This window comes from Mastacembelus armatus, chromosome 15 (assembly GCF_900324485.2).
Source record: "Mastacembelus armatus chromosome 15, fMasArm1.2, whole genome shotgun sequence".
NCBI classification, from domain to species: Eukaryota; Metazoa; Chordata; class Actinopteri; order Synbranchiformes; family Mastacembelidae; genus Mastacembelus; species Mastacembelus armatus.
The window spans coordinates 17,401,335-17,426,554 of NC_046647.1; the positions used below are offsets into that span (position 1 = coordinate 17,401,335).

A 25,220-nucleotide genomic window follows, 5' to 3' on the forward strand; every position below is an offset into this window, starting at 1 on the left:
GTAGTTTTGATTGCTACTAGGAAACTTGCTTTCAAACTGTATATCGTTGCCTTGCAGTAAACCTTTATATAACTTAGCTTTTATTTCCTACAGGAGGGTTGTTTCGTAATTACACCGGAACAGTCCGGTCGGTGGGGGTGTTGTCTGCTCCAGAAGGAGGCGGGGCTTGAATTCCTAAGTGGAATGAGTTTCCTCACCATACGTCACTCTGGGATAGGCTACGAGCTGTCGAGCAACGCTGTCAGTTAGCGGGGTTTGGAGCTGATTTCTTTCCCTTCCGTGGGTAAGTAAACCCCAGAAATTGCTGCATAGATTCATATTTTTATTTTTAACGGATTTACAACACTTGAGGGTTTCCAATAATTCCTTGCGGCCGCACCGAACCGTTACAAAGTAGTTAAACTAACGCACATCGAACTAACTACCACGGAAACTTTTGTCGTGAAGGCCTCGTTATCTGTTGCAACAGGTCCACGACACGCAATACAAATAACACTCGAATGTTTATGTTTTTTAATGTTGGTAGTATTAATAAAATAATAATTTGCTGTGTTTCTAACGCAGGACGGGACCACCAGCAGGAGAAAGTCGCCTTGGCCGTCGCGGGTTTAGGCTCGGGGATTAAAGTAAGACCCACCGCTTTCGTCGAAACTGCCAGTGGAGTCGTTTCTGTGGTGGTTAGCTAAATGCGGTACGAAGCCAAGATGATGCCGGTGAGTTTATCTTCTATTTACTATGTTCCGACGTTGTGTTATAGCTTCATATTTATGTTTCCGACGTTATATCGTCGCGCCGTGAAACTGAATTACCTGGACATTTAAATTAACGTGGCAAGTTGATGTGGTTGCTACTTCGAGCCATTGCCATGGCAGCGCAGGTTTGGGTTGTGAAGTTTATTTGCTGTGTTTGATCGGAGCATGTGATTAAGCTGCAAGTTAACTACATCATTTATTTGCTTTATGGCGTGTTATTCCACATATACACGGTGTGCTTGTATTTAAACCAGTCACAAAGTCCCTTGCGTCAGAATGCTTTGTTATACCTGTCTATCCAGATATGGGACAGTAACCTCATCTAGCTGTAGGTGCATCTATTTCTTAATACTACTCAGTTGTTGGAAGTGTTGATATATGCATCCATCTTTCTCGGAACAAATAACAAACGGAAGGATCCTGCCAAGTCTGGTTGGCACTAAGCCCTGCTCTGGACTCCTGCCATATCATCACCACCACCATCATCAGCATCACCATCATCATCATCATCAGAGATCCATTGGTTTTGCTGCAGTGCAAGCCTCAGTCTCTCAGTATTTCTTTGTTGTGTATAGAGAGGGCAGCGGACAGTGATGTGCATGCATGTATGTTCTCAGTGTGGAGGAATAACTGTCCTAGCAAATAGAAAATAGTGGCAAGTTTTTAAATACAATAGTTTAACTTATCTGCTTGTAAAAAAAGGAGCAAAGAATAAAGAAACTAATACTCATCTCTAATTCAACTCAATCTCTCTTGGACGTAGTGGTATATAGGGATGCAAGAATTTCCGCATTAGGTTAATTCTGGGTTTTTTGTCATTGAAGAAACATGCCAGTCATAAAAAATACAGTTACACTTTATATACAACATTCTTGACAAAGACTGAAAAGTCCAGTGTAATCTTCTGTGTCATAATGCTCAGGTTCTACCAATAGCTCCCTTCTCTGCTCAGACCTGTGCTTCCAGTAAAACAGCTTGATCAGTGAATTAATCATCTTAGCAGTAGAGTCATTTTTGGATGGCTTTCCTGTCTGGTGCGTGACCTAAGTCTGCTACTTACAACGTCATTTGTTATCACCAAGCTTGGTTCTTCATAAACACCAATATAAATGGTGCGTTTACATTTTTTTGTAGTAATTGCCCCTTTGCCCCAGCAGTAAAGAATACATCTGCACATATGTTTGGGAGGATTTCAAAAAGATACAGCTCCTGGTGTTAGTCAGATAAACACAAAATGGCTGCTATGTAGCCATGTCTGATCTAAGGTATTGTCTTAGAAATTACACCCGTAGCCCACGACCCTGCTTCTACAGGCCAGGGCTCGGGGGAGGTGAGAATGTAGTGTCGTAATTGCTGGCTGGGCTGGTAAATAAGGGGTCACTGTTCCCTGAACACAATGAGCTGCAGGGACTATTTAACAGTGTGTTGTGGAGAGCACATTGTGTGTGAGCCTGTTCTGTGGCAGCATCCTGATAAGAGAAGCTCACCCTTTATTGAACCACACCATGGTATTACTCATTTACCCTGGACTTACAGTTGTTAAATATTGTCTTAATCAGTCTGTGTTCGGCAGACATTTATTAAAGCCATATTTAGGCTAGAGACATCTGCTGTTTTATTATCACATATTTGTTGTAAATGTTTATTTCATCAAGACCAATTATCTTTAATATGCTGTTCTGGCAACATCAATAACTGTGTCTGGATTTTTAAGTGTCGGAGACAAAAATTTCGTATTACTTCCTCATTTTTTCCTCCCTCAATATGAGTTGCTTGCTGTGTAGATTTTAAAGCAGATACATTTTGGTGTGCCTAGCTTGCATTATTATGTAGTGCATTCACTGACTGCACACATTTGTGTCATATCTTGGTTACACTGCAACAAATCTCATCGTTGCTAGATTTATGGCAGTGTGATGGTGGGAAAATGAGAAGAGATGCTCTGAAAAGCCTGATTGTGTCAACAGAAACACAAATGGGCTTTCTCTGCAGCCCCCACAGTCCTTGTTTACTCTGCAGGAGAGTATGTGCTGGCTGTGTAAGCAGATAGTGACATCAGTGATGTCAGTGACATCAAAGGTGATATTTTGACTGAAGAAGAGTTATCAGGATGGCTGTATAAATATGGTAGGCTGGTTTAATGACACATCAAGCAAGTTGTTTATCTAGTTAATATTATGGTTTGACTACTGTAGCATTTTGTACATGAGGCTGATTTATTTATTGTATGGCATAAAAGGAAATATTTATTTGCTGAAGTAAAAAGGTAGATTTGGTGACGGGCTAAAAGGGTAGCTTCCAACAAATCCTTTCAGAGCCTTCCACCAAGACAACTGATCATCTTCTAAAGAAGTTGATAATTAACATTAACATAACAATTACACATTCAGGTGGTTCAATTATAGGAAGACCCCTTTTCACAGCATTGTTCTGACACTAGTCTAGTGAAGGGGAACAGCTGATGCAGTGTCCTGAGAATTAGCCTTCTAGGAAGCTTGTGGTCTTTTGTAGACTAAAAAGTCCCAGGAACTAAAGATTGGTTTAAGCTTAATCCAAAGTAGTTTGCAAGACGTTTTGCCCAACCATGTTGGAAATCAAGTGTATTTATAAATGTTTTTGCACAGCAACACTCAGAAAGAGCAAAGCCTTCTGCCATAGGGAGGGGTATGATGCAATATTGTTTACCTATAGTGAGACCAGCACACATTTTGAGAACGAAGGCATCCATAGTGTTGTACTCTGGCATTCACATGAAATGTGACAGAAATAGCTATGTAATGAGCAAACAAAGAGAGTTTGCACGAGAAATTCAAACCCTACAGCGTTTGTCCAGCTGTGCGAAGCCATTGTTCCTGTCTCAGTGTTTTGGAAAGAAATAGTCAAACGCACTGACACATGTTGGGCAGTGTACTGAATATGTTAACGATTTTGATTTTATATTTAGTCACCTTGGGGTTAATATGATACAAATTCTGAGCTGAATAAACTTTCAGTTCCCAAAAAAGCTCTTGAACTGGAAAAGGGGCTTTTGTACTCTTCAATCATTCACTGAGGTCTCTTTTGCATGACAGATTAAAAACTACAAAGGCATCATTCAGTTGGTATTTTTGTAGAAGGCTAATTAGTCTGCCACATTTGAATTGCTAGCTGTTGGATTTCTTCATGTGTTAAGTGTTGATAAAAGGTAATTTTGCATACAGTAGATTCTCATGCAACAACCTGTCTCTTTTTACAATTCTGTGAATGCTAGTGTTTTCAGGCACTGATATTTATATAGCACCCCAATTTAAGGTGATATTAGTCTGTCTAAATTGTCATGGATAACCTGCAGGTTTCTGTGGCCTTCTTTTTCTCTCAATGATTTCAACCACTCATAAAGAGTCTTGGAGTCATGATACAGTACATCCTCTCCCTTCCGCTTAATTTTCACTCCCATTTACCTTATCGCTCAGATAAAGAGGAACTGTCTCATTGCAAAGACCAGAAATGGAAGAGTATTGCCGGAATGCAAAATATCAAATGATAGGCTAAGTACTGCAGTGCAGACAGAAAGAAGATGTTGTCCTGATTGAAGAGTCACAGCTCACTGCAGCTCCAGCATGTTGTAAAAGCTGCTTGTTTTTTATGTTGCAGCTGAAAGAGGCTACTATGCGTTCTGTTGTTTGTTACCCTTGACCTTTTCTCTGTGTCCCTCTTCCCCCTAATGCAGCATATAGACAGAGAGACCGAGGGGTGTAACATATAAAGACACCTGGGAGTTTCCTGGAGCCTTTTGAATGAAAGCTGTGGCAGGGAGACTGTAGCAGAGCAAGATGCTACAGTACTACAGCTGCTGCAGTGTCTTTCAAACTTTATGTAATCAGATTCAGAGGTGACTTCCTTACCGAATCCTAGTTGATTTATTTGCTTAGCACAGCGACGTAATTGAAAGTGTGTGTGTGGACAGAAGGTCCAGCAGCCCTTACTTTGTGCGTATAGGGTTTTTTTTTTTTCCATTTTGTACAGTATAAAAACCACCATGCTGCATTTCCAGTATAAACCATGATCAATAGGATAAATTGACAAATTAAAAAATATAATCTTTAAAAGAGAGAAACCTGCACCAAAACAAAGTGAGGTACTAGTATTTGTTAGAACTGATTTGAGCTGAAAATTAGTTGCCTGGTAATTTTACAGTGAACATCAGTAAATATCTGTAATTGGACTTTTCTTAAAAGCACTAAAGTAAGACAATGCATGGTCTCTAATTTTGCTGTTTATGTTTTAGGTTTATTGATGTGATGTTTTTGTGATGGGATGAACTAGTTATTCTGGTATTTCAGAGTAATTTCATTATTGTATACTGAAACTTGTCTTTTCGTAGAAATGAGAAACTGCAGTGGCAGACAGTTTTGATCACTCTTAACTTGATATGTGAGCAATTGCATTTTGACAATAGACTTGAGAGACTAATGGAGGGGAATTGACCCTCCCAAGGACAGAGCTGATTTTCAACGTGGGATTATGGGGGGTGATATGCTGTCAGGACTGTATGAAGTACCATCATCAAAGGATCATTCTTCAAACTTTTTAATTTTCTTAAAACCATTTGGACAAGACAGCAATTGCCTACTCTGTTTACGTACACCATTCTTTTGCTGTGGTGCACATGTGCTTTATCTAAACAATCAGTGGGAGTGCCACTCACACACACCAGCACTGATTTCCTTCCTGCAATTGGCTGAGTCCAGTACTGTTCTTTTAACTCAAACCATCTCGGAGTCCTCTGTCTAAACAACTTGAGAGATTTTTAAAAAGCTCTTCCCCCAAGTCCAACAGTCAATGCCTTCCGCATCATGGTCCCTCTGGCTGTAATTGTAATTTCATGGGCTTTAGGCCTTATATACAGTATACAGTATATTGTCCCAGACCTCCCTACATGCAATGCAGTTTTTTTTAACTTCATGGAGAACAGACAAAGAATTGACAGAGTGGGCTTTCATGCAGTAACCCAGAGCAACTTTTACTTTGTGGCTCTTTTTTCCAGTCTCTCTTTCACAGCCTTGCTTATAACCCTCTTCACAGCCCTTTATATTTGCAGTCACTCTCCTCCTCTTAGGTGTGTTCTTATTACAGTGTCTTTTGTCTGGGGTTTGATGTTCCAGCTTTTCATCTCTGAGGGACACACACCTATCTGTGTTATTGTGTCTTGAACAAAGGGTCATAAGCAATAATTGCATGTGTTGTTGTTTTTGTTTTTTTTTTTTTTGATCTGCCCAGGTCACTGCAGTTCCCAATTTTGTGAATTTTAACATATTAAACCAGGTACTAAACAGTGAAACCAGTTTGTACAGTTAAACACATTCCTCGGCCTTTGTTATCCAGAAGGGTATCTCTTTTATCTTAAAGTATGGTGGCCTAGCTGCAGAATGTTGAATTTAAGCTTAGTATTGTAATACTGAGCTAGTAGTGGGTTGAAAGGCTATATTTTTATATAGCGGATTAATTTAATCCCTGAGATATAGCCCCAGTGACCTAGCCTTATAGCTGCTCTGCTTTGAGAATATCTACAGTACACATTCCGTGTTTTTTTTCTTGGGCTGGCTATAATTGTCAGTTTGCAGTTTTGAGCTGTCACACCAGCGCTGGGAGACAGCTTTGACTTAGCTGATATTATGATGGAATTAGAACTATACCGCCTTAATGGTGAACTGCAGCACAGGCAGCATGTCCTCCTTCGCCTTCCCCAGGGCAATCTCTTTGCCCTTTGTCAGGTAGGAACGAAGTGCAGTTCAGCATTTGCTTCTGTTATCACCTCTGATTGACAGAAGACAAGTATAGCACATTTTTGTCAGATGTCGTCATCTACAATACAAATTGGTACAGCTCGACTCCCTGGTTGCTTAAGTTTGTAGCTTTTTATCTATTTTGAGGCCTATTAGATTGTTATTGAGCTGTTTTATTTTATTGGCTGTTGTATCTATGAATATTTAATGCATTCTCAAGTTCTCTGGCTGAGTCAAAATGTAGAGTCAGGCCCCTCTTGTACACCACTCTTTTTCTTTTTTTTATCGGCTAACAGAGGCTCTGCAGTAGGGCTGGGCATTATGGGGTAAGTCAAATATTATAGTCACTATACGTCTTATTTTTGATATTGATGTAGCATATATAAGATATACCATATATAAGAGTTCCACTGTTTCTACATGAAAGGTACAATGTGCAGTCATCTGGTTTACATACACGTCTCTAGTGATTTTGAAATCTCAAAGTGGAACTGTCATTTTGCTGTTCTAATTTAGAGAGAAATATTGTGTGTCATGACCAACTGTGTTTAAGAAAAATCCTACAATATGAGTATAAAAAAATAAAGTAGTAATCTGTTAAAAAGCAGTGTCATTAAGCAAATATGTATGAAAATTGTCCTGATTAGCTGGATTAATTATATATAAGTATCACATGAAATATCAATGCACATTGGCAGTGACCACAAGCATTAGGTGGGTGAAGGTCAGCAGCACAGCACTAACTCATCTTAACTGAGGCTAGGACTTGGTAGTCATGGTCCTGCATCCTTAACTTTAGTGGTGAGCAGAATTGGCTGTGGGTGTAGGTATTTCCTAACCCAAGACTCCATTTTCCTCCCATCAGTTTTCCTGTCTTCTGACTCTTTTAGTTCAGCTCTCTCCCACCCTTGCCCCCAGCTATGTTGTCTCTCTTTTACTCTCCAAATATTAACAGGGTCATTCGAATGTCCTACATTACTGGGAAGTTTTGATGATATCAGCTGCTCTGCGCTCATCTCCGAATGACTTTCTTCTTTGGAATACTTTTCCAAAGGCAGATCAAATGAATATGCTGCCAATTGAGGTTTTCTTTTAATTACTCGCTCTGACACTGTCATTTACTATGGTAACTGATTCCAGTGTAGTTCTGTCTTCTACCACAGGGCTGTTATGTCTGCTATGGTCAGTGAGGAACACAGGGCCAATGTCTGTTTACGGCTTTCTCTAGTGTAGATTACTAACATGGATTAATCACTGCTGATTCGCTTTATTAATGGGTTCTTTTATTTAGCTCCCTTTATTTATCCCTCCCTACGGACCAAACCAGTTGAGTCACGTCCTCTGAGTCAGACCACTACCCCTTTTTCCACCTTTATCTCATCACTATGAAATAAAACAAACCTCCTCTGCTTGTGGATGTTGCTAAGCTTCAGCTGAAAAGGAAAGCTGGGAAAAGACTTATCCAAAGGCTCTTGCGCTTCTCTGTGTATCCCACATTTCAAAAGCACATACTTTTACTTCTGCCCCATGGCTGCAGCTGCTCTGCGTATTCACCCCGCCAAGCCCTTTGTTCTTGTGACCCCACTGACCTGATGTTCCCACTTTAGCCATTCACAGCAACTTGCAGAGAATAGAAATGGTCTGACTTTTTCAGAGGTTTAGAGCAAAACCAATAATGCATTTCTAACAGTTATACAGTTTCCAGGTTATTTTAGGTTTTGGGGTGTTTTGGGGAGTATTTTGCCTCTGTTGAAGTCACAGTGAAGACATTACACTTAGCCAAAACCCCCAGCTAAAACAACAGATAAGTCATACCATTATTACTGCCTTATCAAAGCCCCCACTACAAATATGTGATCAGATTACAGATGGAAACGTATTCTAGTACAGGCCTAAAAGCCTCTTAAACAACATCTGTTTTTGTCTTCACTTTCAGGCATACTGTCAGTGTGGTTTTAGTGTATCACATAAGCAGGACATGACATTTGTTGATGGTTTAGTTGGCAGGCTTACTTTCTTGTTAATTTGGACTCTGAATGCCTATTGTATCTCTAAATGTAGTAATGTGTTAAAAAGTATTGGTTTTTAGAATACTTTTAAATTCTGATTAATCAAAGGAAATACTGTGGAAGTCATAGTTTCAGTTTGGTGCCAGTATTTGGGATGCTTGCTATTTGATGGCCCTGTTTTCTGCTCAGTTTTAGCGTTGTTTTGTTTGTTTTCTTTCCTGCAGTAGCTGAAGGTTTTCCCATTCCCATTCAGTTAGTGACAGCCTCATTGAGATAGTCCATTTCCATTTCTCTTTAGATAGGCCTAAACAAGTCTGTACTATCTGTCAGTCACACAGTGACATACAAATCCACCTTCTCCGGATTCCTTAGTAGTCTGCTCCTTCAGCGTGCTTAGCAGGGATTGTATGTGTGTGTGTGTTTTGGGACAGAAGAGACTCTCTCAGTGGTGACAGCACTAGTTAGCAGTTATATGGTGTGAGGTGAAATATGACATTCTGGGAGCGGGGTTCTGATTTCTCTGTTGACACAGAGGAATGAGGAAATGGATACTGCTATTGGTGAGGCACACATATCACTCATGCATACACTGAACCACAGGGAAATAAGACACCAGTTACAAATTATGGTGTTCATTTTCTGTATAATTCTGTCTTCCTGTTTTTTAATTTCTCTATCTAATCTGCTCTCTGCGTCTCTTTGTCACTCCTGCTGTCCCCAGATGTTCTTGACAGTATACCTCAGCAACAATGACCAGCATTTTACTGAGGTTCCCGTTACCCCGGAGACCCTATGCCGGGATGTGGTGGAGCTGTGCAAGGAGCCAGGGGAGACAGACTGCCATCTGTCTGAGATGTGGCGTGGATCTGGTAACTGACAATGCCAATTTACCTGGTGTTACTTCTGTCCATCTGCACACTATGCAGAACATGAGATTTTCAGGCACGTGCTATTTTGTTTGTGGAACATGGCTGGCATCTCAAGGGACAGGAGTCAGTGCTCAGACACTTGTTTGTCCTCTAATTAATGGTAAATTGCTTTTCTGAAATAGGCTGTATATAGGGATTATCTATATGGTCAATTACTTGGTGACTTCGTTTTGAATGGCTTATCTCTTTTGGGTCAGCAAAGCAAATGAAGTGGAGCTCATAATCTTTGTGACAAACATTAGCACACAGACATCCCTAATATCTCTCAGGTAGGAGGGGCTGTTGAGACTTCATGCCTGCTCCATTTTCCCCATCTCTATCAGCAAGTATTCACAATCAAAACTCAAGGAGCCATGCTTTGTAGCTGTTTCCATGGTGATGCTACCATAAGAGTGAAGAAAGTGCCAATTATTGTGCTTGAGTACTTCCACAAGTAGTCTGAAAAGATGGTCTGAATTTGCAGTAATTTCTCACTGGAGGCCAGTGCTCACTCTCCTTGAAAACACAGCAGTGACATTTTGCATCAAATTTCAATGTAAAGCTATTAATCTGTATGTTACAGTGCTTACTGATTTTGCAGTCATATCATTATAATAGATCGGTTTCATTGACTTCTACTTGACTGCGCTGTGTCCGTCCATTTGTGTAATAAAATGGTCTTAAGCAGGTTGTAGAAAATGTCTAAGGAATGGATGATGAGCCCTTTGGCTCAGTACCAGGCAGAGTAATTGACAACACATCACAGTTGTTTCCCTGAGGTCATTGCTCAGATAGATGCAAATGGTTATGATGAAACAAATCTCCTTTCAGTGTAGGCCAGTAATGTCTGAATTCTGTTGGACTGAATTCAGAAACCTAACCTATTTCCCCATTCTAAAGTTACCAAGCTTAATGTTATTAGAAGAATATTGACTTTCAGGGTGTGTTTTATCTTGCATGTGAACACAGACATCTGAATATGTACTCTATCTGCAGAGCGTGCTGTAGGTGAGGGCGAGAAAATGTTGGATGTACTCCAACGATGGGGACAACACAGAGCAGAGGTGCGCTTCTTCCTGCGTCATAACCGAGCCCCTAGCAGGGAGTCAGGTAAGTCTCCATTTCCGAGACATACAGTAGACAGTGTATGGTCATTTCTCTAAGATAAACATAAGAGTCATGGTTTTCAGAGATAAGACATTTGACACCAACACAGTAAACTCTACAGATTACTACACCCTCTACACATACATATAACCATCCATCATTATCTATACCTGCTTATTCCTAACCAGGGTCACGGGGATTTGCTGGAGCCTATCCCAGCCCTTTTTGGGTGAAAGGGACCCTGGACAGGTCACCAGTCCATCACAATACACACAACCACTGTGGAGTTGAGCGTTTGTCAAATTAAATTTATATTACCAACTCTTTGAAGCTGAGAATGAACCAGATGACCTCCCCTCTCGAGAGATTTGAAAATGGTATTCTTAAGACTGCCTTCATCCAGGAAAGGGTTTTATATTACCAGGCCTTAAATCCTTGAACAAGCCTTTTTTTTTTTTTTTTTTTTTTTAAGCTGTATCGTTGGAGGCCAAGCTAAATATGAGTTGTCCTAATCACATCACCATAAGCCTGTTACTTTTCAGTTTTCTTAAGAACACAGAAAAGTCTTGTATATTGGTTGTACGCTATCCTCTCAGCACCCAGTTGCATCACAGCTTGAGTCTGGCCCAGGGATTAGATGGCTTTTTGCCCTTCCTGTTATCTTGACCTGCTCTTGTTTTTCCACACTGATCTACTCAGTTTGCAACACAGTGCTGTATTACCCTTTTCTGTTCTGACATTATTTTTTTATTAGACAGGTCTATTTGGTCTTCTCTTTCTGTGGTGAAATATTGGCAACACTGTTGTACTCAGCCCTACCTGTAGTATGAATTCAGTGACATTTTCTCACTTCCCTTATACTGTGCAGGCATCTTTTTTCACTAACTCAGAAGCCAAATGTTATTCTCTCCTCTAACGAGATAAAATGATTATGTAAATAATGTCACATTCAAGAGCTAAGAGCTGACCATTCAGTATGTTTGTAACCTTGTATGTTTGTCAGAGAGAATGACAAGCAAAAATGGCAGAAGTTGTTCTAGTCATTTGTCTGTAACAGCTAATAGTTTACTCACTTTGCTCTTTCCTCGACTAAACTGAAGCTGTTGGGTTTAGTGATGCTCTGCAGGAGATTTCAGTGTCTTATGTAGTCTTTTATCATGTTGTTTACTTAGGAGGGTCAAGAGGCTCGGAGCCAAAGAGAAATGGAGTGAAGGGTCCCCCAGACAGAAGGATGGAAAATGGGGTAAGATCAATTGTTAAAAAAGTTTTGTTGGGTATTCAAAGTGGAAAGGAAATCAAATTGGTAAATATTTTAACTAACACAGTTAGTTAAAATGAGTTCGCGTTGATAATAAAAGCTATCTATACCTTTAGACATTCATTTCTTTTACTTAGTATTTTTGGTCATTTAAATAGGCCTGAAAAGAATGTGTGTGAGTTTTGAAAACAGTTTCATTTTTGTTCTTTCCCTGATTTGAAGGTTACACTTATAGTCTATCTTTAGGTCTTGAGTGAATGTCAGTAGATAACCATCAGCATGTCTAATAAAACATGAACCAATATCCTTTCTTGTGTACATGTACATACTCTTTGTCCTTCTATTCACCCATGTCCAGGTGGCACCCCGGATGGATATGACACTGGCTGAGCTGCAGGAGATGGCTGCCAGACAACAGCAGCAGATAGAGGCTCAACAGCAGCTCCTCGCTTCCAAGGTGCATGAAGGAGAAGTGCTAGATGAAAGAGAAAGGACACTCAGACTTTTTGAGAGCTATGGGTGGATATGGGGGATGTAGGAGTTTAAATGGTTGAGATGAAAGTAAAAAGACACTGTAATAGAGCAAGATTAAAGAAGGGGTAATTGACAGAAAGTGGGGAGTTGGTACACAAAAGAAAGATAGTAAAAAATAATCTAGTCCATTTATGGAAGTGAAAACATTAAAATAGAGTGCATTTGGAGGTTGTGATGTACATTTGAGATGAATTGTGAATAGCTGCAGTTGTAGTGTTGTATAATTTGAGAAGGCAAGGCAAATTTATTTGTATAGCACCATTCATACACTATGCAATACAAAGTGCTTTACAAGGCATATAATTACCCTAAAAGCATTGAAAAGAGCATCTAAAAACAAAGACATTTAACATAAAATAAATTTAAATCAAATAAAGTAAATTAAAATAAGACATAAAAGCACATTAAGAAAACAAGGATGAACAATTATTTGAAGGCAGCAGTAAACAACACCTGCCTGCCCTGAATTCTTAAGAGTGCAGGGCTCATCTTTTGTCTTAGGATTTGGTTCTTACTTTGCTCAGGACCTACTGACAGCAAGACAGACATTTGACAGAAAACAGGCCTGTAATTGAACATTTGCCTTTTTTGGTTCTTGTTAGGTTATGTTGAAATGTTCAGTACTGTTGATAGAGACACATCTACTATATATTTAGATAACTTTACCTCTAAAATGTACTTTTAAGAAACTGTTCTCCTCTTTAAAAATGCTAAGAAGCCTGCAATTTGTCCTTGAGCCATTTCAGAATTTACATCCAAGCACAGTGTCTGCCTGAGGATAATATAACAAGCCAAGGAATGCAACTTCATGCTCTCACGTACACTTGCGCACAAGTCAAGTAAACAAACCTGCATTGCCATCAGTATACATCATGTGAACAGTTCTGAATAGAGTCTGCCTTGTGCTCATCTTGAAACCTGTTTTGGAGATCCCTGTCAGCTTTATAACCCGCTGTGGCATAGTTCAGGACTGATGATAGATTTTGAAAGTCTACAAACATGTAGACATAGTATGAATTCCTACTCATTGAAACAAAACAGCCAATAGCCCACGGCAATAGTACTGCAAGCCCCTAAACAATTTACCAGTTTGTTTTTTAGATTCTTGCATGAGGACACATGGCCATAGCTGTTGAGGAAAGCAAACTCAGCTGTTGCTTACTCCAAACGAAGTTAACAGGGACATGTTTAATTATGTCTCTGACTTGTGTTTCTCCTCCATTTTTTTTTTTTTTCTGCAGGAGCAGAGGCTGCGCTACTTAAAGCAGCAGGAGCAGCGTCAGCAGCAGCAGGCCTCTGAGCAGGAAAAGCTGCAGCGCCTGCGAGAGAACATTGAGAACCAGGAAACCCGGCTCAAGAAGGTCCGGGCTCTAAAGGGCCAGGTGGAGCAGAAACGCCTTAGCAATGGCAAACTAGGTACATTCATCGATTTGATGCATTCACTAGTGGGTTCAGAATATTATGCATGACTGAAAGCATGGAAGATTTGATTTCTACCGGTTGTTCCCTTCTTTCCCCACCTCCAAATCCTCTTTATCTCCAGTTGAGGAGATAGAGCAGATGAATAACCTGTTCCAGCAGAAGCAGAGAGAACTAGTGATGGCTGCATCCAAGGTGGAGGAGCTGAGTCGACAGCTGGAGTTGCTAAAAAATGGCAAAATGGAGAACTTCCATGACAACCAGAGCTCTGTGGCTGAATTAGACCGACTCTACAAGGAGCTACAGGTGTGCAGAAATATAATTTACTAAATGAAATTTAACACCAAAACAAAACAGAATTACAAAGACGGTTAGTTTTAAATGAGCACAGGTTTTGACTTAACTCTTATCTGTATATTGTCCTTCTTGGTGGTCAGTTGAGGAACAAGCTCAACCAGGATCAAAACTCTAAGTTGCAGCAGCAGAGAGAGAGCCTAAACAAGCGCAACCTGGAGGTGGCTGCCATGGACAAACGGATCAGTGAGCTCCGAGATCGGCTGTGGAAGAAGAAGGCAGCACTGCAGCAGAAAGAGAACTTGCCTGTGAGTATTTTCACACCACAGCAGTATTAAAAACATTCATTGGAGACAGAACACCCTCAGGTGTCATCTTTCATAATATGTTGAAGGTGTTTATCAGGACAGTGGTGAAAATGGTTTTAATCAGTGCTCCCCCTAGTGGCCTTATAGTAAAGGCTGTTTGTATCTCTCTACCTTCAAAAGCCTCAGATGCCCCACTATTCAGACCTCACCCATGCCAAAGTAAGGCTGCTCAGACTTGCTATCCTCTGTGTGACCCACTCATTTGATAAAGTCACTTCTATCCATCTTTTTTCATTCTGTGAACTCTAACTCTGTCTTAGGTAGCCTGTGGGGATTGATCATTGTTTTGATCATGTCACAGAACTGTATCTTGAGTTTACACTCCCATTTCTTCAGTCAGCTGTGTTTTCAGTCCCATTTGGCAGAAACAACTCCTGAAGATGAGATAGGAGTAATGAGTGCAGGCTGACAGCGCAGGCAGGCAGGAATGTCAGGGGAGATGTTATCTTTTCTGGCTGCAGCCTTGATAGAAACAGGAAGAGGTGAAAAAACATTTTACTAAAGGTAAACAACCACTGTATTAAAAACACTGGCACATTTTATGATAAAATACATGACAGGATTCAACATGTAGTAAAAATCGGCAGGCTAAATTATCCTGTCTTTGTATTAGCCCTGATGGGTGTTTGGCACTGAGCTTGCTGCCTGCTGTCTCATGTCTCCACTTTCCAGAGGTTGTTTTGAACACAGGTTACCATGGGGCTGTAAGTAACAGGGCTTGTCTATGAAACAGACTGAGGAAGAAAAATTAACATGTTTGCTTCTTGAGGCTGAATGCTTGTGTAGGGAGACCAAAAATATAAGAGTGGCCTATAATCATCCCGATTAAAGGAAGGGTGATTTTTTTTTTATGTTTTTTTTTTTTTTCTTCTTAAATTATGAGTCATTTTTCTCTTTCCTCTGTGTAGGTCTCTAATTATTTTTTGCCTAAATTAGGTTGGCTTTCTCTCAAACATAATTAGATTGTTTCAGTGGCCTTCAACATTAACTTTCTTTCTTTCAACCAAATTAACACTCTACCAATTAACCACAAAGATTGGTTTTCATTATTTAATACTAATTCACAACATTGTCAAACAAAAAACACTTTATTCAGAATTTTTTTTTTTTCTGTGTTGTAGATACAAAAAATAACCTTGAGTATAGTATAGTATAGTATAGTATATTAGTGTATAGTATAGAGAGATAATCTAATTAGCAAATGTAGTATAAGATCTTTAGTGGCCTGTAAGTTAGAACTCACATAAGAAATGTCATAATATCCCTCTAAAGCTCTACTAAAAGCTTTTAGATAACTAAGCAATTTACACTTGAAGTTCACATCTAAAGAAGCCCAACTTCTCTGTTAATGTCTGCTTGACGTATAAAAAAAAAAAAATTTTTAAAGAGTAGGACTGGAACAGCAAATAGCATGTGAGCGTGTTTTAGAGATAAAGGCCTGAATGGGCCCTAGTGAGGAGGTGATTTACCCACACCCTGCCTGGAATCATAATGAGTGGGCTTTTTTCACATCAGCACAAAGACACACTCCATCCAAGCTGCTGTCTCCTCCAACCAAACAGCAGGTGCCTGGCTGACATCACCCGACAAACACGTATAACCATACTGACTGAAGAGGGATAGTCTGAGAGATGCCAGGCTGGAGTCATCGCACTCCATCTTAGTTACAGAGTTGGGAAAACAATTAGAAAAGGTTAACATTAAATCAGAAATGGGGCATTATTTGGTATTTTGAACTGCTGTTGCATGTTTGTGCTTTTGTTTTCTCAAGAATGGCTATCCTGTTAAAGAGAGGGCTTCAAAAGACACTCATCTTCAGGTAACTAAATTAGTATTAGAGTTATATTCTCTCTGATCTGATCTCTTGAGCATGACTCCAGATTCCATTATTTCTGTTTTTATTTTGCTTCAGATCCTTGATGAGCAAAGGGAGCCATGTTTATCTTGTTTTAAAGGGACAGCTTATTACAATGTCATCAGCTGTAAGATAAGTTCACTGTCCAGTGGTTGAGCCATATTTTTAATGATCGTTTAATTAGTTAACCCAAGGTTAAGGTCAAAGTGGGTTTGGAAAGCTCAAAGGTGTTTTCTTTCTTCTGTAACATGATGTGTCTATGACAAAGTTAATGTCTACTAAGTTCATAGATTTCCGTAGCTACAGGATTTGTTATTGTCTCATTATATGGAGAGCCTCTGTCTATTCTCGCTGCTTTGAAATCACTGTAAATTAACATTCTGTGATGTTAGTAAAATGAGAGGGTTTGAATATTTGATTAATCTCGAATCAATAACTGCAATCCATTTGTTCTCTTTAAGCAACATAGCTATTAGGTAGAACTTAATAGTGATTGCAAAGAAACATAGATACCCTGTGTGAGTGGTTCAAGATGGGGCTCAGTGAATGGCAATGATGATCTATCCAGCATTTGGCTCCTGAGTAAAATTTCCCAATTGCTGTTCAGCAAATTTCCAGTTGGTTACATTTATGAATATTCATAGTACTCAGATTAAATCCTACTTACTGTGATACTCTGCTGTGTCATTAAGCCCTACCAGCTCATGTAATTTTCCAACCATCCCACACTCCATAACAGTACAAATCAAACCTCTGAGTGTCTCACTGTAATGACCATGCTGTCAGCAAATTTTTTGGAGACTTCTGTTGTTTTGATTTGAGTAGTAAGATGGTATGCTCTGGTGCCACCCTCAGGCCAAGGTTTATACTGACTCTCTAGCAAGGATCTAAGAATATTATAATATTGTCTAATAATTCTCTCATCATTATCATCCATCATACAATTTTTGTTATGTAATGAAAAGTACAGCTTTAGAGGGATGCTGTGGACTGTAGTGCTGTTGATGAGTAACTCACTTTTAAGAATAATTTTATCATGTTTTCTGTGACACGTCGTAGTTTTTAACTTTTTTTTTTTTTTTTCTTCTTTTTTTAATTTTGGTTACCACTTTGTCATCGACACGTTATCCAAAATCTCTCTGCTGATCAAATGTTTCTCAGATTTCAGCCTAACAGTGTCCTTTTTGTCTCTGACCTATTCACTGTATAGCTGCCCTCTGATGGCCAAGCCGGACAGCAGTCGGGTCCGTCACGTGTGGCAGCAGTTGGCCCATACATCCAGTCGTCCACCATGCCCCGGGGCCCAGTGAGACATGACATGCTTGTAAAACCAGCCTATCCAGATGGAACTGCCACTCTACCAGCTCACGACCCACAGAGCAAGGCTGGCACAGGTGAGCACCCAGAGACAATGCGCTGTCTGTAGCCTTTCTTAACTCTGCTGGGGCCAAGTTGGCAGCAGGCCTCAACTTTGTCCTTCTTGTTGTTTTACATTTAATTTAATCAGCTGAATTTGGCAGTTGCTGAGCCTGCAAAATCTCCCTCAGCACTAAAGTTTAAAAATGAGGTTTAATATTTTGGATCACAAATATTCAAAGAAACAGTTACCTTGTGTGTCGTTTTGGAGTAGGCTTTTTCTTAGTTTGAAATATGACAAGATTGTCCTGCCTCCAGCAGCAACAGAGGGGTCTTGGATGCCCACTGGTTATGATGTCACTCTGAGCTCAGAAGGTAGTTAGTTACCTCCTGAATGGTGTGTTGTGATCTATTTTTGTTGAGCCTAAACATTACAAAAGATTTTCATACGCTTTGCAGTGTGTTTGAACAACTGTTTTTATTCTCACACTGTCTCTTTTTGCTGTTTTTCACGACAGCTCACACTATACTTAGATGTGTGAATGGAGTTATTTATATGTACCTAAATTAGCAGAGGAAGCAATGAAATAATATGTGTGCGATGTAATGAAAGGGGAGAAAGTCTGACCAAACCATTGCCAGACCAAAGCAAAATATTCCTTTAAGGATGTTCTTTGTGCCTTCATCTACATTGACTCGCTCTCTTCACCCTACATCAGGGATAGTGGGTCAACAGTATGCTGTATTAAAATAAATAATGTACTTTGTCATGACATAATACAGCAGAAGGAATTCCCCTCCTTCTTTCCCTTTCCCACCAACTCATCTGCCCCCAATTTCCTATTTAAAGTAATTCCACCTACAGGAAGTAAAAGTAAAAGGTTTTTCCCAGTCTGTCATGATGTTGCATGCAATTATTTCTGCATGCTGAGTTGATTTGCATTATTGAAAAAAGAGAGAAAGGGGCGGGGTTGCAGAGGAATCTGCTGTCAGTATACACCCATTCCCAGTTCTTCTCTAGCAGGAACATAGTGCATAGTATCAGGCAGACTCCTGAGGGTTGTACTGGTCTCTGTGTGGCCCCAGGGGGGGGGGCCCATGCTTGGGCCCAGCCAACAGCATGTTTAGAGCAAAGGGATCTGCAGTTCTAAGGCTACTTTGTTTTTTTTTTTTCTTGCATCTTCCTCAGAAGCCATGTTCTTGCTTAAACCTCTGAAAGAGCTGCGGGCTAAGAGAAAAGGTACACAGTTGTATTTTTGTGCGTGTGTGCTTCTCAACAGCTTTGTTTCAGTGTGTTTATTTGTCTTCAACATTATCACTGAAAGATGATTTGCTTGTTGTGCTGCTGTTTGTTTAGCCTTCTCCTCGGTTCTTTTTCTGACACTCTAAGTGGGTCAGTTGGAACAAATGCATAACCTTCAGTTGAGCTGACATTCTGACCAATCCAGTCAGGTTGTTTTCTGAAAATGTGTGTTTGCTAAAAATGTGTGTATTTTTACAACACCACTTCAGAGGGAGCATTAAACTACAGGCACTGTGGAAATGATCTTTTTACCATTTTTGGCAAGATGCTAATCTGGCATTTGGAAGAGCCCAATGTTTTGTGGCTCATCTAACTGTGGCTGCCTGGACATGCATGGCCACTGGCAGGATGAGTCAAGCAGTTTTTCACATAGAAAAAAGCATGATTGCTTTCTCTGTGTGACTGCAAAACACACAGCTGTGAACTTAGAATGTCTCCACCATGTCTATTGTTGCTTTGTTTCCTTTTGTCTTTGAAAAATTGTACAATGCCTCTTTTTTTTTTTTTTTTTTTTTTTTTTTTTTTCTTCCCTCCTTCACTTCTTCACTGCTTCCTCTTTCACGGGGCTTCTAGGCCTTCAGACATCCAAGCTGGCAGACTGGAGTTCTTCCGGTCCAGAATCCACCAATGGTCATGGTCCAGCTTCAACACTGCCACGAATGACCTCTCACTCCAACTCTAACACAGAACAAGGTAAGTGGCATAAATGTGTCCAAGCACCTCGTGCTTATAACATTTCCTCAGAAACTACACCGTAATTGTGAAAACAGTAACAGTTGATAAGACAGAACAAAAGTGCCTCTGGAAGCTTTTTATAGAATTATCTGAACATGACACTGAACTGATTACTGCCTCTACATGGTGACTGTAAATAGATGAAACAGAACTGAAGAGGGACAGGAAAGTGCGTCCATTTTCCATGTTTGAGCCTATGGAGGCTCCTACCACCACCCTCCGCAAAAACCAGAGCAGTGATGACCTAGTCAGGGATGCTCAGGTAAGAGGGGACAAAGAAACACCTAATTAATTAATTAATATCCTCACAGGAGCAAATCAGTAGTCAGATGTGTTTATTACCAAAGGACTACACCTTCGCATCTAATTTGCTATCTTTCTCCTCTCATCTTTCCAGTCCGCTTCCAAGGCTCCAGTCAAGGTACCTCCTCCTGTTCCCACAAAACCGAAAGGGCCTGGTGTCATCCCCTACACCAAACCAGGCCTGAACACAGGCACCTTTCCTAAAGCAAAGTCCCCCAGCCAGCAGCCCCAGGCTTTGCAGGGCCGCAGCACTCTCCCACCCTCACAAAGCCAGACACTTCCCCTACCCTCCAAGCAGGACACCCCACCTGCAGCCACAGTACGGCCCTTCACCCCAGAGCTGCCCTCTTCCAAAGATGCCAGCCTGACTAAGCCCCAGACTTTAGCAGCCAGCTCTATATACTCCATGTACACGCAGCAGCCTGGTTCGGGGAAGCCTTTCCAGCCTAGTGTGCAGGGTGCTCTCAATAGGGCCCAAAGCCGCCCAAATGGATTTGTCAGTGGTAAGAATATCCAGATGTACCATGTTAAAATTAGTCTGAACAGTTGTTGATATGTCACAGATGAATGGGGCTTTGGGTTGCTGCACAGTGGACTAGGTAGTAGCAGTCTGTCCGGTCATAAACACACTTGTTTCTCACACGTCATTTGTGCTTTAGGTTGCGTTAGGTCCATTTGGGTTAATTCTCTGACAAAGTGGGTTCTTAGTATCTATTTTATTTGTGATTTAAGGCAAAGGTAGTAAAATTCCTTTGTTTTTATTGCTGTGGACCCTGACACAACTTGCGGTCTATTTCAGTCTGTTGTCACCAGTCTTACAGACAGGTTAATTCACATAGAAGAATTTAAATAGTGTCACAATTTGTTGTTGAGTCTATGTTGTAGACTCTACACTCTTAACGCTTGTTTTTTTGTCTGTGTAGTCTATGGTAAACCAGTGATTCCTGGTGGAGCCTCCCAACATCCAGAGAACCCTTACCAGGACCGCCGCTCCCCTGCTCCAGAATCAGAGATGGACCACAATGGAGCCAACTTGGGTTCCAGCTCATCTGAGGGCCCCCAGCCAGAAACTGAGCGCATCCCTCGGCCACTCAGCCCCACCAAGCTGCTTCCCTTCATTTCCAACCCCTATAGGCATCAGGTAGATGGTGAGCTGGAAGCCCTGAGAAAGAAGCTCTACAATGCCCCCAGACCTCTGAAGAAACGTAGCTCTATCACTGAACCAGAAGGTCCTGCAGGGCCCAACATTCAGAAACTCCTCTATCAGAAGACCACTCTCGCAGCTATGGAGACCACTGTGGCTACACCAACCATTCCCACTTATACTGGTGAAGGAGAGAAAGGGGCAGAGGGATTTATGGGACCTCTGAATGGTGCAGAGAACCACCTGTCAGAGGCGGGGCAGACTCTAGAGGGAGGACAGCTCCCATCTCACATACCAGGTTCTAATGTCTCCGTTCCAGTCCCTGGTGAACAGACCCAACCATCTTCAGCCATCTCAGAGAATGAGGACATTATCCCTCCTCCTCCCCCATCCCATCCAGCCCCTAGGCCAGATGACAGTCTTTTCCCACCACCACCTTCTGGTTTGGAGGACACAATATCTGAGCCTCTACCTTCCGAGGGCTTCCTGGAAGAATTCCCCCCTTACCCACCACCCCCATATCCAAGTGGAGCGGAGCAAGACAGCTTGGGCGAGGACACCTTTAACATGAAGGCACCTGAGGTCACAGGCCAGGTCACTCTGCCCCCGGTATGAACCAGCATCTTAAACTGCTCTCATTGGGTTTTGTGCCCTTTAATCTCCTTAGTTAGTGCAGTTTAAAAACTTGCAGGCCAACAGCAGTGACCTGGTCTGATGTTACATAAATTAAATACTCCCTACCAAGTACTGTATTGTTTCTGGAGAAAATGGGCCTTATGCTGCTTACACTAAGTGGATAGCCACATGACTTACCCCTATTTGCTTAGATACATTCGGTTTTGAACACCAGTTTGTTTTCTTGTTAAGCTCTTGCCAAAAGGGCAAACCAATGAGATTTCAATGTTACGACCCATTTTCCCCCAGTTGCCACCAAGTCCATTTAAGACCCATTTAAAAACTAAAGAAAGCTTTTTTTCTGTCCTAATCAGGTTGCATAATCGTGGTTTTTATGAAATGAGCTTGTGTTGTACAGTTTGTGCTAATAAACCGGATTAACAGTGCAGCAAGAGCTAAAAAAACAAGTCCCTCCTCTGCTCTCAGTCCTGAATGAACACAGTAGAGTGGTTGCTCCCACTGTAGCAGGACAGACTCTAGCCCTGGATGTATATTTTTCTTTGTATGTTGTAATAGCTGCTTAAAATCATTTTGTAATACACAGTTATGTTTGGATTTTTAGGGCAAGAGGACCAACTTACGCAAGCCTAGCTCTGAACGCATCGATCACAACATGAGAGTGAAGTTCAATCCACTGGCTCTGCTGCTGGACTCTTCACTGGAGGGAGAGTTTGACCTGGTCCAGAGGATCATCTACGAAGTAAGACATTTTCTCCTCAGGAATTATTTCCTAAATGTCATATTTTTCTCCTCCTGCCATTGTATCGTAGGAGTTCAGATGACAATATCTTTAAAGTAGTCACTGTGTATCACTGTTTTCTGATGCTATAATAAAGCTTTTACTCTGCCTTTGACCCTGTAACTTGCCAATCACAGGTAGAGGATCCCAGTCAGCCCAACGATGAAGGCATCACTGCTCTACACAACGCTGTCTGTGCTGGACATACAGAGATTGTCAAGTTTCTGGTTCAGTTTGGTGTCAATGTCAATGCTGCCGACAGTGATGGCTGGTAAGTTCAAGTTCACTGCAAACATGCTTTTTTTTATTATTATTGGATTCTTACCACTGATGCTCAAATAAGTCTGATAACTTATTGTTGATGTAGAAGTTAGAATTTTTTCAACTGGACAGCTCTGATTATTGTGCTGCAACTTAAGCTGATTAACAACAAACAGGCAATTGTAGTGCACTTCAGTCTGTCTGTAATCACCAAAATCATATGATATTCAGAATTTTGTCCTTCTCAGAGCTAATCACAGGCAGCTGTTAGTGCTTCTCATTGTTTCTAAAATATGTGCACCTCTTCCTTTTCCTTTCTCACCCACCCTCTAACTTAGGACACCTCTTCACTGTGCTGCATCCTGCAACAATGTCCAAGTGTGCAAGTTCCTGGTGGAGTCTGGTGCAGCAGTGTTTGCAATGACTTATAGCGACATGCAAACGGCAGCTGATAAATGTGAGGAGATGGAGGAGGGCTATACCCAGTGCTCTCAGTTCCTCTATGGTCAGTGAAAGTTTTCTGTTGTTGCTGGTTTCTTCATTTTCTTGACTCTGTGTACTTGAAGTGTTTTTGTGCTTAATTTCTGTCTTTATTATTTTTAAATCCATCTTCCCTTAGGTGTGCAAGAGAAGATGGGGATCATGAATAGGGGTGTGGTCTACGGTCTGTGGGACTACGCTGGTGAAAACCCTGATGAGCTGTCCTTCCGTGAGGGAGACTGCATGACCATCATCCGTAGAGAAGACGAAGATGAAATTGAGTGGTGGTGGGCACGCATGGGTGACACTGAGGGTTACATTCCCCGCAACCTCCTAGGGGTGAGTCAGTAAAGCAATAAGTACTATAAGTGTGCTTTTATTTCATGCAGAAGCAGCTTATGTACAAATGCACGTCTCTGTTTTTTCTAACAGCTCTATCCTAGAATAAAGCCAAGACAGAGGACCCTGGCTTAAAACAGAAAGATCCCTGCATTCTCCAAAACACACACACCAGCTTTAATAGCACCGGAGAAGAGTGGGACCCTGTTAAATGAAGAGATGAAGACGGAGCAAATGATATGAAGGATAAAAACTCTTTCTGGCACTTTTCTGTATCTACAAGAGAGGAATTCCCTCACTTATTTTTCCAGGCCACACTGTGTACAGATCACTGTGTACTTAAGACACTAATGGCATTATTTTCCTGTATACCATATGTTTTTTTAATTTGTGTCTGAAAGAATTTCTCACATGGCAGATTCAAATGTTGGGATGTAAGCAGTATTTTTATTGCTAGACAGTGATTTTTTACACTCAGTAGCCTTTTAAAACTTACTTTCTGGTATTTTGTAACACAGTTGGTTGTCTGCCTTGCCTGTGGTGAATGATGATGGTCTATGACAATCTTTAGGGGTTTGTTTCTTGCCATTCGTGCTGAGTTATTGGACATATAACTGCACTGGAGATGGAAAGGTTCAGTTGTGACGACGATCGTTCTGGCTAAACAAAGTGATCGGTGGAAAAAGATCGATAAGCTTCTTATTGATTATTGCTGTTCATTCTGTGGTCTCTGATACCCAGAAAGCCAGTCTGCTTTCCGGCATTGGCACATGTTGGAGATACTGTTTCATTCCATTGTTTTTCCATGTTGCTGTAGCTGCTGTAGAAACTTTCTTGAGAAATGGACTTTCAAACGCTCAAGATGCCCTTTAACTAAGAATAAGTTTTGATGCAGTATGAAATGTAATATTTTATTACAGCCAATCCATTCAAATACTGTAAGGAAAGTAAGAAGGTAAACCTAATAACGGATACCTTGACTTTTTGTAGTAATCCCTAAGAGATGAGGCATTACATTGTAAAGGCAGTGGACAATTTTTAAGTCTAAATGTGTCTTAAAACAAACAAACAAACAAAAAAAACTCAACATATGTCTTAGTGGCAGATGTATTTATTTTGTTACTTTTTTTTCTTTAGCCCTTTTGTCAAAACTATAGCCACAAATGTACTGTAGTATTTCAACCATTTAGAATAAAAATACTTTGTACTACGTCTACAGTGTTTTTGTTACTGACTGCAAATACAGACTGAATTATCTGAGCAGTATTATGAAGGTTCATTTTAAAATAAACATTTTCTGCCCTCTAGTGGACAGAAGGTGAAGCTTTCACCTTTCAGAGCAGGAACACAAATACAGAAAAGAGTCTTAAAGAGGAGGGTATGAAATATGGGAATCTCGATTCAGGCAAGCATGACAGGTGATACCTGACCATCTTTTTTTTTTTTTTTGTCACACTGTGTAGTAGATCACTCTTGAGTCTTCTATTTCTGCAATGATGTCTAAATAATAAATTGATATCTACCCTTGAAAGATGGGAGCATGTACTAGGATGTTATTTGTGAACAATGGTTATTTTCTCTAGATGTTAGATAAATATATAAAGATTCTGAGCAAT

At 40.7% G+C, this 25,220-nt stretch overlaps 1 protein-coding gene across 5 annotated transcripts; it reads left to right on the forward strand.

Annotated features, from left to right (window-relative positions):
• Nucleotides 1-157: 157 nt before the first annotated feature.
• tp53bp2a (tumor protein p53 binding protein, 2a) lies at nt 158-24,818 on the forward strand. Of its 5 annotated transcripts, none has more exons than XM_026309384.1 (21): nt 158-283; nt 565-713; nt 9,248-9,395; nt 10,431-10,544; nt 11,714-11,784; nt 12,158-12,256; nt 13,575-13,749; nt 13,877-14,058; nt 14,190-14,354; nt 16,186-16,233; nt 17,480-17,663; nt 18,815-18,865; nt 19,502-19,621; nt 19,804-19,925; nt 20,061-20,469; nt 20,890-21,719; nt 22,348-22,485; nt 22,662-22,795; nt 23,124-23,290; nt 23,405-23,604; nt 23,698-24,818. In XM_026309384.1, exons 2-21 carry the CDS (start codon nt 687-689, stop codon nt 23,737-23,739), a joined length of 3,426 nt encoding a protein of 1,141 aa, XP_026165169.1. In that variant the 5' UTR covers nt 158-283; nt 565-686; the 3' UTR covers nt 23,740-24,818. The 5 variants fall into 5 exon arrangements, with proteins under 5 accessions (XP_026165169.1, XP_026165172.1, XP_026165171.1 ...); XM_026309385.1 differs by lacking the exon at nt 158-283 and adding an exon at nt 6,804-6,843 and having other exon boundaries at nt 636-713; XM_026309387.1 differs by lacking the exon at nt 18,815-18,865.
• The last annotated feature ends 402 nt before the right edge of the window (nt 24,819-25,220 follow it).

What these genes read in the sequence shown, in the direction of transcription:
- tp53bp2a (XM_026309384.1), top strand. Translation starts at nt 687, where the DNA reads ATGCGGTACGAAGCCAAGATGATGCCG. An exon ending in CCCAAATGGATTTGTCAGTG is followed by an intron (nt 20,470 to 20,889) that starts GTAAGAATATCC and finishes TTGTCTGTGTAG; the next exon opens with TCTATGGTAAACCAGTGATT. An exon ending in GCTGCCGACAGTGATGGCTG is followed by an intron (nt 22,796 to 23,123) that starts GTAAGTTCAAGT and finishes CCTCTAACTTAG; the next exon opens with GACACCTCTTCACTGTGCTG.